General features: G+C 40.7%; 1 protein-coding gene across 5 annotated transcripts in view; it reads left to right on the forward strand.

The window, feature by feature from the left end:
• The window catches only part of KAT6B (lysine acetyltransferase 6B), a 164,796-nt gene that overhangs the window by 85,666 nt on the left and 60,614 nt on the right, over positions 1-18,516 (forward strand). For all 5 annotated transcript variants that reach the window (XM_075935746.2, XM_075935744.2, XM_075935743.2 and 2 more), the window contains 4 exons: positions 5,986-6,094; positions 10,142-10,257; positions 10,515-10,596; positions 13,778-13,910. In XM_075935746.2, the coding sequence (XP_075791861.1) occupies positions 5,986-6,094; positions 10,142-10,257; positions 10,515-10,596; positions 13,778-13,910 (440 nt within the window). The remainder of the gene's footprint in view (positions 1-5,985; positions 6,095-10,141; positions 10,258-10,514; positions 10,597-13,777; positions 13,911-18,516) is intronic.

Raw genomic sequence — 18,516 nt, forward strand, 5'->3', positions numbered from 1 at the left:
CATCAGTCTTTCTAGCCCTGAACTACCAACAACCTTTGTCCTTTATGTTACCTTTAGTTTAAAAAAAAAAAAAGCATGAATGCTGGCCGATAGCCATGTGTGTCTCACTGCAAAAATTCATCTGGGAAAGACAAATGAGATTGCAGACCTGGATTTGTTTCATTACATGAATGATATGTGACATTTTGTGAATTATTTATCACAGTAAGCATGGCAGAAATGACTAAAGCATTGTTAAATCAAATGAAGGAAAGAATACTATGACTGCAAAGACAGGATTTTCACTGGCTTCTGTCGAGGGAATATTATTGCTTTTAAAAATCAGACTGTTCTTTTAATTGTTATTTAAAGGGCCAAAAGTGTTTGCAGCGTGTTGCATTTGAGCGGTAACTTGATCAACCAATGTATAGCACTATCTGCCTGATATTTTTCATGATGCTGACAGGGCTAGTAACCAGTTTGTAGTTGGATTTTGGAAATTCTTCAAAAGTTTCTGTAGTGGAGAAATGTTCTATCACTCTTAGAAAGGACATTTGACAGACAGCACATTGAAATTTTTGTAAATACGAAAGGAGGGGCATACTGAATTCAGAAGGCTACTATTTAGAGAGCAATCAACACACCTCCTTTTTCTCTTAACTTCTGTAATTGTTTTTTTAAACTTTGAAGTGAAGAATGTTCCCACCAATAAGGTTAGTGATGCTATTGAAGATGACCCTAAAACAATTTAAAATGAATTATTGGAATTCATTTTCACTATTTGAGACACATGATTGAATTAGAAATGACACAATGCTATCATTTTCCAAATTATTCCCCTCAAGGTGGCGATTTGATTTTTCAACAACGTACGTAATTTGTAACAATTTGTGGCATTAATAAAACTCATCAGTATGTGTGGTGTGCAGTTATATTTCACATGACAGAAGATGATGTTTCAGTTCCTTTTAGTACATTTATGGAAGACAAAGACCAATAAGTTGATTATTCCTGATGGAATCAAAATATTTTGCTGAGGGTAATTTTGTGTGTGGAATATGATGTGCATGTGAGGATGTGTGTGAATATCAAAATCTTTAAAGGAATATACTAGCAAATCTGGAGTTCTGAGAAATAAATTTGTATTTATTGAAAACTAGTACCTCTGTGCATTCAGGAGTTCACATATAAATAGGTGTATAAGGGGGCCCGGACTGTGAAGAGCTTCAAAAAGATCTCACCAAACTAAGTGATTGGGCAACAAAATGGCAAATGAAATGTAATGTTGATAAATATAAAGTAATGCATATTGGAAAAAATAATCCCAACCACATACTATATGACGTGGACTAGTTTAGCTATAACTACTCAAGAGAGTCATCGCGGATAGTTCTCTGAAAACATCCACTCCAATGTGCAGCCGCTGTCAAAAAAGCAAACCGAATATTAGGAATCATTTAAAAAGGGACAGAGAATAAAACAGAATATCTTATTGCCTCTATATAAAACCATTGTATGCCCACATCTTGAATACTGCATACACATGTGGTCGCCTCATCTCAAAAAAAGATCTATTGGCATTGGAAAAGGTTCAGAAAAGGGTAACAAAAATTTGTAGGGGATTTAGAATGGGTCCCATATGAAGAGAGATTAAGAAGTCTGGGACTTTTCAGCTTAGTAAAGAGGAGAGTAAGGGGGGATATGATAGAGATCTATAAAAATCATGACGGGGGGTAGAAAAAGTGAATAAGGGAAAGTTATTTACTTGTTCCCATAATATAAGAGCTAGGGATCACCAAATGAAATGAATAGGTAGCTGGTTTAAAAGAAACCAGAGGAAGTTTTTCTTCGCACACAGTCAACCTGTGGAACTCCTTGCCAGAGGATGTTGGGAAGACTAGGACTTTAACAGCATCAAAAAACAACAGCAACAAAACAAAGCTCTTGTTAAATTAATGTAGGTTAGGTCTATCAATGGTTATTAGCCAGGATGGGTAAGAATGGTGTCCCTAGCATCTGTTTGTCAGAGGCTGGAAATAGATGTCAGGAGAGGGATCACGTGATGATTACCTGTTCTGTTCACTCCCTTTGGGGCACCTGGCATTGGCCACTGTTGGGAAGACAGGATACTGGTGTAGATGGACATTTGGTCTGACCCAGTATGGCCCTTCTAATGTTCTTATGTAGTATTGCTAGGTGTAGCAAAGAAATATTGGGAGAAGTAAATTTAGACTTGTATGTTCTTAAAAGGAATTGCTATAGTAACATCACATAATGTTTGTGGAATTCTTAAAATGTCTTTTGTTCAGTTTGGAATTTAAACTAATATTAGATCGTTCTGCTGCATTCCAGATCTTTCAAGAGAATTTAACTGTTTCATTGCTAAATTCTAGTCACTATGACACTTTTAAAATTTCTGTTAGTACCTAATTGTGCAAATATTTATACTTCTACTGTGTGTGAGTAGTTCCATTTGAAGAAAGTGCTGGACATGGTTGTCTCTGCAGGATCAAGCCCATAATCACTTTAAGTAAGCGCTCTTTTTCTAGGTAATTGATTTCAATGTCTCAAAAACCAATTGCAGAAATTATACTGAGGTATTTTAATTACGTTGATGATTCGTATAGCCAGTGAATAACGGCAAGAACAGTCTCAAGTGAATCCCTGATGAGAAAAATATGCTTTGTTGAAAGGCTCAGATTTTCTAGGTTAAAGTTCGTGTTTATCTCATTTAATTTATTCCTGTAAAATATATTGATTTAACCGGCACATAGAAATTGCCAGATTTGGAACAGATCAGTGGTCCATTTAATTCAGTATCCTTTCTCCAGTACCAGCGGCTTCAGAGGAAGGTGCAAGAAACCCCTCTAGTGGACAGTTGTGGGATAACATGTCTACAGAGAGTTTCCTCCTACCTAATACTTAAAAGTTGGCTTATGCCCTGAAACTTGAAGATCTGGCTCTTCCAAAGTTCTTATTTATTTTTGTGCTAGTTGTTATAGCTTGTGATAGTCTTGTTTTTCTTAGAACTTCCCAATCTTTATTTGAATTTTGCTGAGCTCTTAACCTCTGTTGTGTTTACGGGCAATGAGTCCCACCATCTACTTGTGTCTAGTATGGAACAATCCTTTTCTTTTGTCAGTTTTAAATGCATGAGAAGTGCTGTGATAGTTGGGCCTACCAGTGTCTTCTAGTTGTAAACTCTAGTGTAAAAGGTATGTAAAAGTTCATAAGACGTCACAGCAACAAGTGTTGGTGGGAACGGGGCAAACAAATCTAACAGGAAAACTGAATTAGTCCAAACAAAAAAGGCTCCTGAGATGGCTCAGTGACTCTGCTGAAATGATGCTTGGTAAAAACAGAAGACGTGGAATTGCCAGTAAATGAACCGAAATGGGTGTGTTGCATATTAGATGAGATGTTCCTCCCGTCACTCCCTTTTCAGGTCTGTAACTGTGTTGGACTCACCACGGTGGTACTGCCTGCTGGTTGTTTTAGGGAGTTAGTTCTTTCAGAGGCGCACCTTTGCTACTGGTGTCTCGCTTACCATTTACTCTGTCTTCAGCATCCTCACAGCTAGACCCACGTCACTCCTGGACCACAGCATCTGCTTCTGGACACTGCTCTCCAGTTGTGCCCATTCTGCTAGTTCTTCCCACCTTCTGTGGGGCTGGCGGCAGCTGGTTCTATCACTGGGATCAGTGGCTCATTGCAGTCCTCAGTCTAGCTCCTTTCTCCAAGCACAAACTGCGGTCAGGCGTAGCCACTGTCATCACTGGCAAGTGGAGGAGGAGAAAAGAGAGGGTCCAAGCCTACCCACTACTCTGGGTTCTGACCCAGGGGTCATCTAGTGGCAGCCATTTACTGCCCTCAAACTCTGCAGTACTGCTTGCTTCCCTTCTTTCCTACAACCCCAGCACCTTCTCTGTCCTTCGTGTCAGGGCCCCAGTCTGGAAGTTACCAGCCTAGAGCTCTCCCAGCCTCTGCTGACCCACCAGCACTTCTCTGTCTTAGGTGCTTCTGTAAGAGACAGTGCTACCTTTCCCCGGCGGGGCAGGGGGGGGGGGCGGGCGGACTGCCCTCCTTTCTACCCTGCTGCCGTCTTACAGGGCCCAGCCTGGCCCTGATTAGCTGCATTTAAGCCTCCACTTGATTGACTCTTAAGAAGCCTTTTCTTGGATGCTAGGACTCTGCGCAGCCTCTCTTGCCTGTTTTAGCCACTTCCGAGCCATCGTGGGAAAGCTGCCTCACTTCAGGGTCCTTAAAAAGACTTTGGGGGAAAATAAAAAAAGAAGAGATGGCGACTAGTGGATAGGGTTGCCAGATGGTTTCAACAAAAATACTGGAGACACTTGACATTACATCACAATCTACATTACATCGTATTTAGAAAATACCGGACACTTTTATTTTCTCATTTCTATTTTCTCAATTTGTTTCCCGATCCGAAAGCTCAAATACTGGACTGTCCGGTTCAAAACCGGACACCTAGAAACCCTACTAGTGGAGCAAGCATTACCTAACAGCAGCCACACACACCGTCTCCTGAGACCTCAAATCTCAGACCTTTTTTCCTCCAACCCTGAGGGATGTTCTAACTAGGAATGTTAAAAAGTGTTGTTTTTTTAAATAAATGTGTAACTGCTGAAACAGAGGCTGCAGCAGTGGGGGCAGGTGGCTCCACAGAAGCCGGTACTAGTGGGGAACTGCCTTAAAAGCCAACTCTTCATGAGCACCAGCTCTCGCCTGCCCAGTTATGTTTAACCGTGAAGGTTAACCGAGAGGCCCATGCTTATCAATTAACTGTTTAAATCAGGGATGGGGAACTGAGGGCCAGATGCAGCCCTTGGTTTGCCTGGATCTGTCCCCTGAAGCTCAGGTCCCCCAGCCCTGGGGAGCCCGTGGTGGTGCTCCAGCCTCCCCACGTCCCCTCCCCCCTCTTCCACTAGGCTCTGGTGTGAGAGGGAAATGTGGGAAGTGTCTTTCTCCTCAGTCGGGGGGGACGCCATCTCAGTGAGGGAGGTTTTCTTCTCATTTGTGTGTGGTCCCCGACTGACTTTTCTGTGGGTCAGAGGCCCCTGACTCCCAAAAAGTTTCCCACCCCTGCTTTAAATGAATACATGATCACATGCCTAGTTCTAACCAGATCAGGCCAGAAAGAGGCATCCAGATGACATTGCCACCTCTGTCAGCTCCAGTGGAATCCAAAATATCACCTGAGATTAAATGGGATTCGGCTTTAACAACCGCTCTCTGCCATCTCAACTAGCTTCTTCCCTTTTCCATTGAAGAGAATGTCAAACGAGATTTTTTTCCTCCTAAAAACTCTCTCAAGCTAATGGGAAAGGGAACAAGAGATGCTAAAATGAAAAACCTCATTGAGTGCTTTACATTTCAAGGGCTTTAACTGGTTTGCCTTCTCCCTACCTTTACTAAAAGATTTTAATGCTGTGTTGCCATGGTACTAAGCAGACTGTGTATGCTAAGGCCCAGACCTTGTATGTAAAACTGTTTAATGTTAGAAGGTGACTGATTGTATTAACACGTTTGGCCCATTTATTCCAGTTAAATGGATACAACTGAGAACAGGATGGGTAGTTGATCCTGGCTTTGCCACTGAAGAGAAGTAACCTTGAGCTAGTCATTTCATCACCTGTGCCACTGTTTTCCCCATTTATAAAAGAAGATGATACAATTGCTTGACTGGATTGTATTTGAGGCTAAGTGAACATTTATAAAACCCTCTGTGCTTCAACAGTGTCATCCATCATAGTACTAGCCAAATATATATTTGTGTCAAATGTAAGATAAGGGAGGTGGTTACAAGATAATATCCATTAAGAAAAATTAACTTCATGTACTACAGTGTCTGATAAACCATAAACTCACATTTAGAAAATAAAGTGAAGGTAAATTGTTGTCTTTTGATTTTAAGGAAAGAGGTTTGGAATATCACTTTTTGGATAAGAGAAATAACCATAACTTGTGTTTTTATTTTTGCCCTAGCCGCGAGCTGATCCCATTCCAATATGTAGCTTCTGTTTGGGGACTAAAGAATCAAATCGTGAAAAAAAACCAGAAGAACTGCTCTCCTGTGCAGACTGTGGCAGCAGCGGTAAGTTGATTCTACTTGCAAATGGTACAAGGGCCATCTGTAAATATTGTCTTAAGTCATTGTTCAGTATAAATTTCCTGTAAATCAAAAATATTTGTAGATCAAGATTTTCAAATCTGGATACCTAAAATTAGACTTTTGCATTCATATTATTCATTTGGACCTAAATTTCAAAGGCTTTGAGTGATTTCAGCTCTCATTGAAGTCAGTTGGGGTAGCATGTTTTGAAAATTAGGGCAAAAGCTTCGATTTTTAAGAACCTAACTCTGGCATTCATGTTTCAAAATCTTACCTATTGTCTCCAAGATTACCAGTCTGATACATTTCACAAGCACAGAGTTACAGTGTTTAAAAGAAGTTGGGGTAGAAGATAAAGGAATTAGAAATGATCAATACTGCTGCAGATTACACATGCAGTCCTATTTTTTTTTAAAAAGTATATGGAAGAAAATATAAATAGCAACTTTAATACGTTATTTAAAATATTAGCTAAATGCCAATATGCTAGTTCTCCCATGTTTATCTTGGGGAGGGAGGAACAATTTGTGGACCAATAATGCATAAAAATACAAACATTTTTAACATTAATTATATAAATACTGTATAGTGCATCCCTGCATATTGAGAGAGACTTTGTGTGAATTTGTGACAACTTAGTGTTTATAGCAAATTTGGACTCATAAAGGACTTTTAGATAGCTGATCATTTTCCCAAAGGGCTTTTCCTATAAGGTTCTGTTCAGTCACCTCATTGGCAATGTGTACAAATTCATTCATGAGATTAGTTGGTCCTTGGTGACATAAGTATGCAAATGTTACCTAGCTTTACTCTTCCTTTTGGCCTGGGTGGTCCCTTTTGTGTCGAAGATTTCCTATGTGACCTTGGCCAAGTTATTTATTCCTGGTCTACGCTAGAAAATTAGGTTGTTTTAACTAAATTGGTCAGAGATCTGAAAAAACACACACTGAACACTGCAGTTAAGTCAACTTAAGTTCCTGTGTGGACAGCACTATGTTGATGGAAGAATCCTTCTGCTGACGTGGCTACCGCCTGTTGCGGAGTAGATTACCTAAGGTGATGAGAGAATGTGGTCCGTTAGTGCAGATAATGTCTACACTGAAGCACTGCAGTGAGACAAGTCCTTCATCTCTTTGACTTGGTTCCCCATCTGTAAAATTGAGATAATAGCACTTTCCTATCTTTACAAGGATCTTGTGATGATAAATACATTACACATTTTGAGGCTCTCAAATTACTCAGTAATGGGCTCATATAAGTACTCCGATAAAATAGGACAGCATAGATTAGAATGTGAACTTCTATAACTTTTTCATTTCTGCAGGATAAATTTTTGCCATTATCCACTTCTGAATGTATTTAGATCACCCTGTAATAGTCTTCTATATGCATGTATTCTAATGTATTTACAACATAAAGTAAAGCAAATTGCTGTATTTTCTATATTAAAGCTAATGTTTCCTTAACTGTCTTATTTGTGACTTACCAAATTCTCTATGCTTTCTGTCAATCTCAAATCTTATATTCATTAGCAATGAAGTAGATTGGTGCTTAGTTTGTTACACTGGCTTCTTTGCAAACATGGTTTGCATTAATTAGGATGTAATAAATATTAGCTATTCTTCCATTATAAAACAATCTCTGGCAGTTCGGAGGAGCATTAGAATTGGAAGCCTTGACTTTCATGGATCAGCTTCCATTTGAATTAACATTGATACATTCTCTCTGCCTCATTAAGACTAAATTATCTTTAATTAGTTCCTCAGATGTATTAGATATACAAAATGAAACGTTGAGACTGCCAGTCAGATCACCAGATGGCTGAAGTTTAGCTACTGATGACTTATTAAAATAAAAGCCAATCTCAGAACACCATATACACAGGAAAAACTTGACTCTTTTTGGAGTTGGTTGTAATTGGACTTGTGATTTACACATTGCAGTGCATCTACAAGCAGATTTCGCTGTGCAGGGATAAAAGAAGCTGTAGGAATAATCTGCATTCTTTTTTGTCAGAGCAAGTTATCTGTGAAACTGGGATTTAGGGGTTCAACTGCAATGCCCATTCTCAGAGCATGGTTTTCTGTTCTCCCATATGTTCTTTGTTTTAGTTACATGGGCTGATTCATATGGGGGTCTCGGACTCTAGCAAGAACAGAGGGAAACTCTAGGTGTGCATGGGAGAGAGAAGACACCTAAAAGGAAGAGGGAACTGACCCTGGGTTTCTTGGGAGCCAGGCTTCATCCACTTCTCAGTCATGTGGGCCTGGATGCGCTTAGGCGGCATATTCGCCCTCTGAAGTGACTCTGGGTCTCCAGCATCAGGAGGGTTCTTTCACCATTGGTACAGAGAGGTAGTTCAGAGCTGAAATCTGGGAGTTGCTCTGTCTTGCCCACTGCTGGCCTTCTGCGACACAGTACATAGAGAACTAGCTAGGCATCCGGTCACCCTGCTACTGGCTTTGCTGGTGCAGCTGTGCACTGTAGCAGTCCTGTTGTTCAGCCGTGGCAGTTTCCTGATAATCCTTTGAGCCACATACTGGCTGCCTCTTCTATTGTAGAGGAAGATGATCTTGCTTCTACTGCACACCTGAGAGGTGAAAGGTACCATAGAGCTTTGGAGTGTGGAGTTGGGGTCATGTTTCATCAGCTAGTTTAGAACATGTTTAGAAAGAGGACAGAAGGAGTCAGTTATGTTGGTAGTGAGGGAGAAAGGCAAAGAGAAGATGGCTAAGAGAGTGAGGGGACAAGGGAGAGTGGGGTACATATCTAGGTTAGACTGGAAAGGGCAAACAGTCTGAGGCACGGGGGTGTGCAGAGAAGGACAGATGAACTAACCAAGAACAGTAGGGGACAGGGTATAGAGAGGGAGAAGAAAAAGGGAATTGGAGTCTGCAGAGCCTGGGACAGATAACATTAATTAAGAGACTGGGATTGGAGCCAAAAGTAAGGAAATAGGTTGGGGCACCACTCACTCTGCTCATTTACTGACCAGTGTCCCCTTTTTTAATCCAAAATACTGGGAGAGGATGGTTGGTTGGAAGGAGGTATGAACAACTGAGAAACTTCCGGCTTTTAGAACATTTGTACTTGCATCCTGACTGTGACCGCGTCCTTCGCCTTTCTACTTAAAAAATAAGAGTACCCTAGGGAATAATTCTCTTCCACATAGAAGGGCATTGGAAATAAGTGGCATGTCTGGGTTGCGTAGTGTAACAAGTATGGTGGAAATAGAATATCACAAAATCTTGGAAACTCAGGATATTAACATTTCTGGATTAGCAGAGTAAATAGGACAATAGTAGCTTGTCTCTTACATAAAGATTTTTTCATAATTCTTTGAAAACTTTCACTGGTTTGTCACAAAACCATTCAGTAAACATAAGACACTCAAATTTACAGATGAGAAAACTGAGGCATATATGTTGAGACATTTGACGTGAATAGTAGAGACAGAGGCAGAGCAGTTCATTCTTCCTTCTGCTTTCAACTAAAATAAAAAGTAAAATAAAGGTTCTAATGAATCTTCTTCTCCGGCTGCATTGCTACTTTGGAGCAAAGCCGCATAAAGGGTCACGGAGTGGTGAGGTCATCCCTGTGATAGCCATGTTCCCGCTGGATTTTAAAGATCAGGACAAAGATAGGAAAATCTTCTATGCTTTATCCCATTCAGCTTTTTTTTGATGGTTTAGCTCATCCTCAGATAAAGAGATTTACAATGGTCTAACGTGGAGGAGGACAGCCCAAATCACAAGGCTATGCTCTCCTCTCAAAGTGCCCTGATAAATATGTACAGGAACATTCCTTGTGTAAACTTTCCAGCTCTCTCCACACTAAAGTATTCTGAGCAGTCATTTCATATCCTCTTCAGAAAAGGAAAAATAAGTTGAATAATATAGTATAAGATTCTGAGTATAGTTGACATTGGCAGAGTTCTAGTAATGGAAAATTCGTGGTGTCATGGCTGTTGCAGACCACAGGGGATGAAGCTCTATTAAACCTCAACACATTTTAAATAATCTCTTGCAGGACATCCATCATGTTTGAAATTTTGTCCTGAGTTAACCACAAATGTAAAGGCCTTAAGATGGCAGTGTATCGAATGCAAGACGTGCAGTGCATGCCGAATCCAAGGCAAAAATGCAGTAAGTTAATATTTTAATAGCATAGTGTCTCTTGAGTTTGTGTTTGCATATTCACCCATATTCTGTGGGCTAGTCACTTCAGCTTTACAATTTCAGGGTACTTTAAAAAGAGTATAGATATAAGACTATATAATTTAATAAGCTCTATAATCACTGTTCTCATGGTTTTTTCCCTCGTACTGTTAGGTTTAAAATACAAAAAGCATTCATGCATAATCTCTAATAACTTTTATATTAAGCCTTTTTTTCCATTTCAGGATAACATGCTCTTCTGTGATTCTTGTGATAGAGGGTTCCACATGGAATGCTGTGACCCACCGCTTTCCCGGATGCCTAAAGGTGACACTTGAGAGCCTTTCTTGTACTAATCTATTAATTAGACCAGATGTTCCAGTGTAAGTTAAACGTGAAAAGTAAAGCCTCTTTGAGCTTGACTGTTCTTTAAGATTCCTTCCTGAAAGTGAATGACATTCCTATTGATCAATTTTATAGTGTGAGTTGAGTCACTGAACTATGTATTCAGAGTGAAGCTGTTGGGCAAGGCCATAGCTGATAGCCTATGGGATATACACACTAAAACGTAACGGGGCACACAGAGAGAGCCTCCTTTGAGTCTTCCATACAATATTGTAAACAGCCGTTTGACAATCATGTCTTCAGAATTCCTTTCTTCTCTCAAAGGATCTCTTTCTCTGTCTAGTATTATATGTACTGTATATCCTATTTCATTTTGCTCCATCACTGCCAAGATCTGACTGGTTTTTCCAATTTCATTATAAAAATTGCTCCAGAAATAGTTTTTTATATACCCAAATGATCAGTATTTTTTTGTATTGGTTTATTCATCTTTAGGCTTGGCCAGGTAAGGTTAGGTAGTTGTTAACATATCTTAAAATCTATAAGCTGTCTAACACTTTTAGGGGAGTTTGGAGAATGCTGATAATAGATGTAAAAATGGCAAAATGATATCTATAAAACTGATATAAATATCATTTTGCCATTTTCACATCTACTGTACAGCCATCTTTAAACTGTTCCTGGGGGAATTCTGTGCCAAAAAATAAAAATTCTGCAAAATTCAGCACATTTTATTTCTTAAAATAATGCAACATAATCACACTGATTTCAATTATTTTGGTAATTTTAATTAAACCATAGATAGAGAATTTACTTTACTTCTTCTAGTTATTGGTCAACAAATATATGCAGCCTAATGGTCAGTGTTATATCATAGTCAAGTAAGGGCTAGGAACTTTAAACTCGCAATTTTATATTGCCTACTGACCATCTCCAGAAGGGTCAGTAGCAAACAGTTGATGGACCACATTTGGATAGGAAAATTTGTTTCTCCAGAAATTTAAACTAATTCTAATCACTAAAATATCATTAGCATTTATAAGATCACACTGTCCTTTACAATAACTGCCCTTTGCACCACTCTGGCAAAGTAAAAGAGCCTTATAAACTTTTCTTCTGTTTTATACTCCTGGGGAAATTCGCTAAGAACAATGGGAACAATTCTCTAAGCAGGCAGGCTGCTACCTTCTGCTCTGCCTCAGGGAACAGAGCCCGTCCCACACCTGCCTCCTCAGAAATACCCCACAACCCTGCCCCTCCACACTGAGGGTACGTCTAGACTACATGCCTCTGTCGCCAGAGGCATGTAGATTAGGCTACCCGACATAGTAAAATGAAGCGGCGATTTAAATAATCGCCGCTTCATTTAAATTTACATGGCTGCCGCGCAGAGCCGACAAACAGCTGATCAGCTGTTTGTCGGCTCTGCGCGGCAGCCATGTAAATTTAAATGAAGCGGCGATTATTTAAATCGCCGCTTCATTTTACTATGTCGGGTAGCCTAATCTACATGCCTCTGGCGACAGAGGCATGTAGTCTAGACGTACCCTGAGTGTGCACAGCATGTCTAGCTCTGTCTCTCGTGCTTTGCTGCTCATCCCTTCCACTGCAGCACTGATTTTACATCTCTGCCAGCTGCTCTGGGCGCCCAAAACCGACCTGCCTGCTCTGCTTGGGAAGGACTCTTGACCGCTCTTGAGGCTTCCCTTTACTTCCTCATTAGAAGTCATTTTTCTGCGGGGAAGCAAAAAAAATCTGTGAAGGCCATGAATTCTGCACATGCACAGTGATGCAGAATTCCCCCAGGAGTATTAAATATAATTGTTTTAGAATCTTGTCTCAAGTAATTTGCCTTGCCAGATAATGCTTGCAGAAACCATGCTGTAGTCTGCTGCCACTGGGAAATAAATTTTCTGGGGGATCTAGTAGCTGGGAAAATTCTGCTATTCTTAATTGTTTCTAAGCTGTATTCCCTATCTAGGTATGACCAATTGTAAACAAGTAAGTAAGTTTTTCACCATTCACCATCCAAGTTTGCAAACAGTTGTCATCATGTATGATTTTCACAGATAGGTATGGCTGTAACTTTCACAGATTGTTACCAATGTGAACACCCAGTCCCACCCCACTCATGCAGCATCTTAAGTCTGTTGCAAATTTCTGTGGCCTCTGCTTGGTTTAACAAAGTGGAATGTAGACATACAGGCATATTACAACTAAATTTGATCACAGTTATTTGAAAACGGTTCCAAGTGCAGTAGCCAGCCTGAGTGTTGATTTAGCATGATGATCTATCTACATTGCAAAACGTAACAAACAGTATTTAACCCTGTCATGGTGTTAGGGGAACGGCTATGTTTTAACAAGGTCCTCCAATTTATTTTATATCATGGATGGAACCAAAACATGTATTTAACTTGCTGATCCCTTGGATCTTAGCAAGACTTAAGTAAGTAACAGAGCATGATTCTGTCTAGTCTACATCGTAAGACCAAAAAATTGTGCAGATACACTACCATGCTATAGCCCATTTCATGGAGGGAAAGTGTAGTAGAGATTTCCCGTTAGGTTCAGACAGCCTACCACACATTGGGATGGTTGGGCTCAGGAAACTGTGTGTGTCACCTGAGGCAGACGGTAACCTTAGCTTGATAAGTTTTTAATCTGGTATATTGTGTGGAAGCCATATCAGAATTCTACTGGACTAGCACCACAAAACTTTTGTTATGTTCTCAGCAGAGGGGTTTGTATGGTGAGAAGCTGAATGATTGCTTTCTCTAGTGTTCTTCCTCAGCTTCACATTGATTGGTCCAGGAAACCTAAATGAAGGTAATGAACAATTGAGACAACATACACATTGAACATACAGTAAACCTTTTCACATACCCCACTTTGTTTTTAATTGAAAGATTGGTGTGGTGTTTCGTCTAGGGAGAGACCTGTCTGGCAGTAGAAAAAGCAGACATGTTAGACTCCTTCAGCTAATACCACTCATGATCCTTATTACTATGGAATGGGGAAAACTATCCTTCTGAAGTATAGAGAGTAAAACTTGTTGGAATAATGCACCTGAGGTGTAGCTTTCTACACTGTGAGTTTAAACTGAACACGCACTATATGCATGTACAGTTAAAACAATTACATTTTCTCTTAATCGATTCAGGGATGTGGATTTGCCAGGTCTGCAGACCAAAGAAGAAGGGAAGAAAGCTACTTCATGAGAAAGCTGCACAAATAAGACGACGATATGCAAAACCTATTGGACGACCGAAAAATAAACTAAAGCAACGAATGTTGTAGGTTCCCCATTTTTTTCAGTTGACTAGTGTTCTTGAAACTGTAATACAGTGAGATTTTTAGGTAACGGATAATTTAAAGTTAAGCTACCGCTTTTGCTGTGGACTACAGTGTGAAAAAAATCACATAAGAAGCCCGTGTTATGCACAACCTTCAGTGTGATGGAAAATAATTAAGGATAGTTGGTACTTTTTGAGTCTTCTGATGGCAGCAAAAAGTTAATCTAAAAGTTTGTATCGCTTTCAAAAGAATCACTGATCTAGGGAAAGAATTAGACTTGTATTCATATGTGAACACAGCCGTTTCCCAAATATAAGTGCTGCCAACAACCCTGAGTAACAAAAACATCAGTATGAAACTTTTATTTAAAAAAAATATATAATTAATCATACCAGGGTTATCTGCATGATCCATATAAAATGGATGATACATGGATAAATTAAAATTAAAATGGAATTCACCCAAAAGATGTTTTGCAAGATTTGCTCCATTTTGTCGCCCTTTCAGGAGACTGCTCTGTGCTAAGTATTTATTTGCAAGAATATGCTGTTTGCCAACTCCTAACATGGGTACAAATTCCCTCTTGATGTGTTTAAAACCCCTGTCTACAACACAAGCTGCATAATGAGTCAATGATCATTTCACACTCCCGAGGTATTCCATGAGATCGAGTTATTGAATCCAGAGTTACTTTGGGAAAAAATACTTTTTTGACCTTTGGTGCTTCTAAGTAGAGGCAGGCCAGGAGGTGGGCGGGCTGACATTCCTCATGCTTCTCTTCAGCACTTGAGATATTTAATATATCAGAGAAGAGTATGCTGTAGCTCCTTTGGCACTCGCCTTCTAGTGGAACATTTATGTAATAACACAGACTTGTTGCACATTTTAAAACTGGAGGAAGAGCTGTTCACTGGATGGAGGAACTACCATCTCCCTTTGTCTTTTTCTCACCACTTTTTCATGCTATATACACAAGAGAAAGCCGAGCAAAGCAAGAAATATACATAACGTGGTCCAAAAGGAAAGCCTAAAAACGGGCAAAACTAAAAGCCATCTCACAGATTAATTTTATCAGCTTTGCACTAAGCACATCTGTGGAGTTCAGTCAGACATTTCTTGGTCCAAGAGTGAGGTTCAGTGATACATGCGCCCCATCGTGACACTATAGCCCATTAATTATTTTTTGCTCATCTAATGACTGTTACTATCTAGGAATCAGGTGAGAATGTTACAAAATAAATGGAGACTGTGTGCAAACGCTGCTATATAGCTAGAGTGGTCAGGTCTCCTTGTTCTTCAGGATTATTTTGTTTCTTTGGCAACTGTCAATAGGTTTTAGTGAAATTAGAGCTTGGTCTCTCAGCAGATCTGGGATGATGTCCACACAGTTGATAAGTCCATTTCACAAGGAAGCTCCTCTGCCATTCCCTTTCCCCGCTTCTTTACTGCTATGCTTCAGGTTGCACCTGGATACCCCCACTACTGTGGCAAAATCAGAGAGAGCTATGACCATCAGTGAGGCAGGCTGATGATGTGGTGGCGCACTGGGCCCAGCACAGAAGCAGAGTCAAACTTTTGCATTAATGTTGAATTTGAGGAATGGATTATTTGAATCTGCAAAGCAAGATATGGATAGCAGCATGTCGCCCTCCACCGCATGTTCCTATCTTTGCTCCCACATGTGCCCTACAACCATTTCCTCTACTGCTGTTCATTTGTACTTGAGTGGTTCTCGTCATTGAACTGTAGGGGAGCTTCACAATCGTTAATGAACTCTATTACTTGCCCTGGTCCTAAAGTTTCTTCACTTCTTGTTGTCAAACAATTCTTATTAACCAACTGTTTGGCCAGTGAACTTAGAATTAAAGTTGACAGGCAACATCTCATCTTCTCCAGAACATCAGGTGCACTTATACTTAAACCTCTCAATACTAATAAATAAAGAGTTACGGCAGAATAAACTTCAATGTATGTTGTTACAGTAAGTCTTTCACAAAACCTTAACTCTGCCCCCTTACATCACTGCGAGAGAGAATAGGACCGTATCCTTCCTGAGCAGCCGGAGGATAGTGTGAAAAATGTGATAGAAATTATTCAGTTGAGTTTCGGTCAGTCTTAGTAAAGGCAGATTAGCTTGGCATGACCTACATTCAACCACTTCAGTTACGCTAGACCAGTGGTGGCCAATCTGTGGTCCAGTGGGGTTCCACCTGCAGCCTGCATACCACCTGTCTGCCTGACTCCCTCACATGCTTCTCATTCCTGTGGGCAGTGGAGTCCCACACTTCCATCTACTTCCCTTTCCTGCTACCACGTTTGGAGTGCCATGAATCTCCTGATTCGCACTCTGTCCCTGCTCCTGCCCCTCCCTTCCAGAGCTTGTATGTGGTGAATCAACTGCTTGTGGCCACAGGCTGCCTACCACTGACAATCATGTGGCCCACTAAGATGAAAGAAGGCCACTTGTGCGGCCCACTAGCTGGTCTTGGTTGCCCATCAGTGCTCTAGACTAATCACCAAAAGAGCTGCCAGATCCTAACACTTGTTCATCCTTCTGTTAGCAGTCCCTGAGAAACATCACCTCTATCTAGCCCTGAGACTGATAGTGCACTGTGATGGGTACCCCCATGCTGCTAGAGCTTTATAGAGCAATCAAGCAGGACAGAGAAAGTGCATGGCACTTGGTGAAAGCCAGTGCAGATAATGTAGACTTCTTATGGGCACTGATAGCATGCAAGAGAGTGTTAGAAATGCATGAAGTGTTATCATGTTCCTCTTCTTTTTGCCATGCACAGTGGAATGTCCGTATCTGAAGGTTACAGTGGCAGCTATTACAGCAGCCTTAAGCCCTGGAGAAGAGCTCTGTGTGGCTCAAAAGCTTGTGTGCCTCACCAACAGAAGTAGGTCTAATAAAAGATATTACTTCACCTCCCTTGTCTGTCCAATACCTGGAACTGACAGGGATACAGCAACATTGCAAACTAAAACTGTACAGACGTTTTAACAGCTCTTGTCTGATGGGACCTCTTGTATATCACGGAGAGAGAAAAAGAGATTCCCGATTCCTCCAGCATCAGACGCACCTCTCCTCAAAGGCTGTGTGAGCTGTGTTAACTTGCTGCCAGTAACCTCTGGATCAAGGAGCTATGAGCCCAGGGGGCCTCAATAAGAACATGTGCAGAGCAGTAATAATGTAGCATTGAGCTGGACAAAATGCAGTGCAGATTTTGTTAGGGGTAGGCCATCTTTTGATGTGTTCCTGTGTCTATTGCAGGAGGGCAGTGGCAAGGGAGCCGTCACCTTGGGTTGGTCCTGTTTTTCAGTACGGACACATTTGATTTTCTGGAAGGGTATGAGGCACTACTCTGCAAGTTCTTGGGCAATTAATTTCCCTTTGTTTTCAGAGAAGTGTTGGGTGATGAAGGGAGTATTGAGGGACACCTGGATGGAGGAAAAAGAGGGATTTTTCTAGGAACACCACCTGTGCCCTTTTCCTGGCTTTTCCATGTCCCTAGTAGGGCAGATGGAGCCCTGGGAGAAAGGAAGGTATTAACTAGGGGACTATGAGAAGCACACCAGCAAGGGACTGAGGTGCGAAAACCTTAGATTCCCTACTTCACTTTGGGGATAAGTACCAGGGTAGAAATTAAAAATAAAGAACCCCCCACTCCACTCCCCCGAGCTGTCTCAGCTTCACATTGTCCTGCTATCCTCTTCACTTGTCTAATCTCTAGTGAGAACTTTGGTCCAAGTTTGGGATACTGAAATCTGATCACCAAGCATGGCGCACATTGTGGCAAGATATGGGATGTTATCTGAAGGCCTTGATATCACTTCCGCTAAAATAAAGTGGAAACATTTAGAATGGCATGATACAACTCTTATCTATTTGGGTCATTGCACCACAACCATATAATAAATGCTCCATTTAAAAATAGGCAAGAGCTTGCATGATAGTTCAGGCTGTAAAAATTCCTTCCCCATTTGCATCTGTGGGCTCTTGGCTAATCCAGGAGACGGATTTGTACGATTTGATGTTCAAGAGGAGATTATTTCTCCATTGTCTCAATTGTATGTGTGGAAGTTAGGTCTAACAATGGCTATTCCCCAGGACAGGTAGGAGTGGTGTCCCTAGCCTCTGTTAGAGGCTGGGAATGGATGAGAGGCGAGAGAGTGCTTGATGATTCCCTGTTCTGTTCACTGTCTCCGGGGCATCTGGTATTGGCCACTGTCGGCAGACAGGATACTAGGCTGGGCGGACCTTTGGTCTGACCCAGCATGACTGTTTTTATGTTTGTCATTAAAACTAGAAGAGAATATGGGTTTCCCTTTCCCACTGAACAATATTAGTTAAAAATGGGATTATATTTTGATTTACAAGCATGGCTAAAAAGACGAGAGAAGAATAATTACTGAGGTGCAATCTACTGCAGAAATAATCCCAATATAAAAGCAGCAGGAGCGTACAGGAGATAGTGAATCTAGCCATCTTTTATATGGTGCTAGACCTTAATGTGTTAAAAGTTGCTGAAGCTGTTTAGCCCTTTTGATACAGTTTGTGGAAGTTTATCCTCAGCTAGTGAAATAGCATGGCTTAAAGGACTT

Source organism: Pelodiscus sinensis, chromosome 8 (assembly GCF_052426305.1).
Source record: "Pelodiscus sinensis isolate ZL-2025 chromosome 8, ASM5242630v1, whole genome shotgun sequence".
Lineage (NCBI taxonomy): Eukaryota > Metazoa > Chordata > Testudines > Trionychidae > Pelodiscus > Pelodiscus sinensis.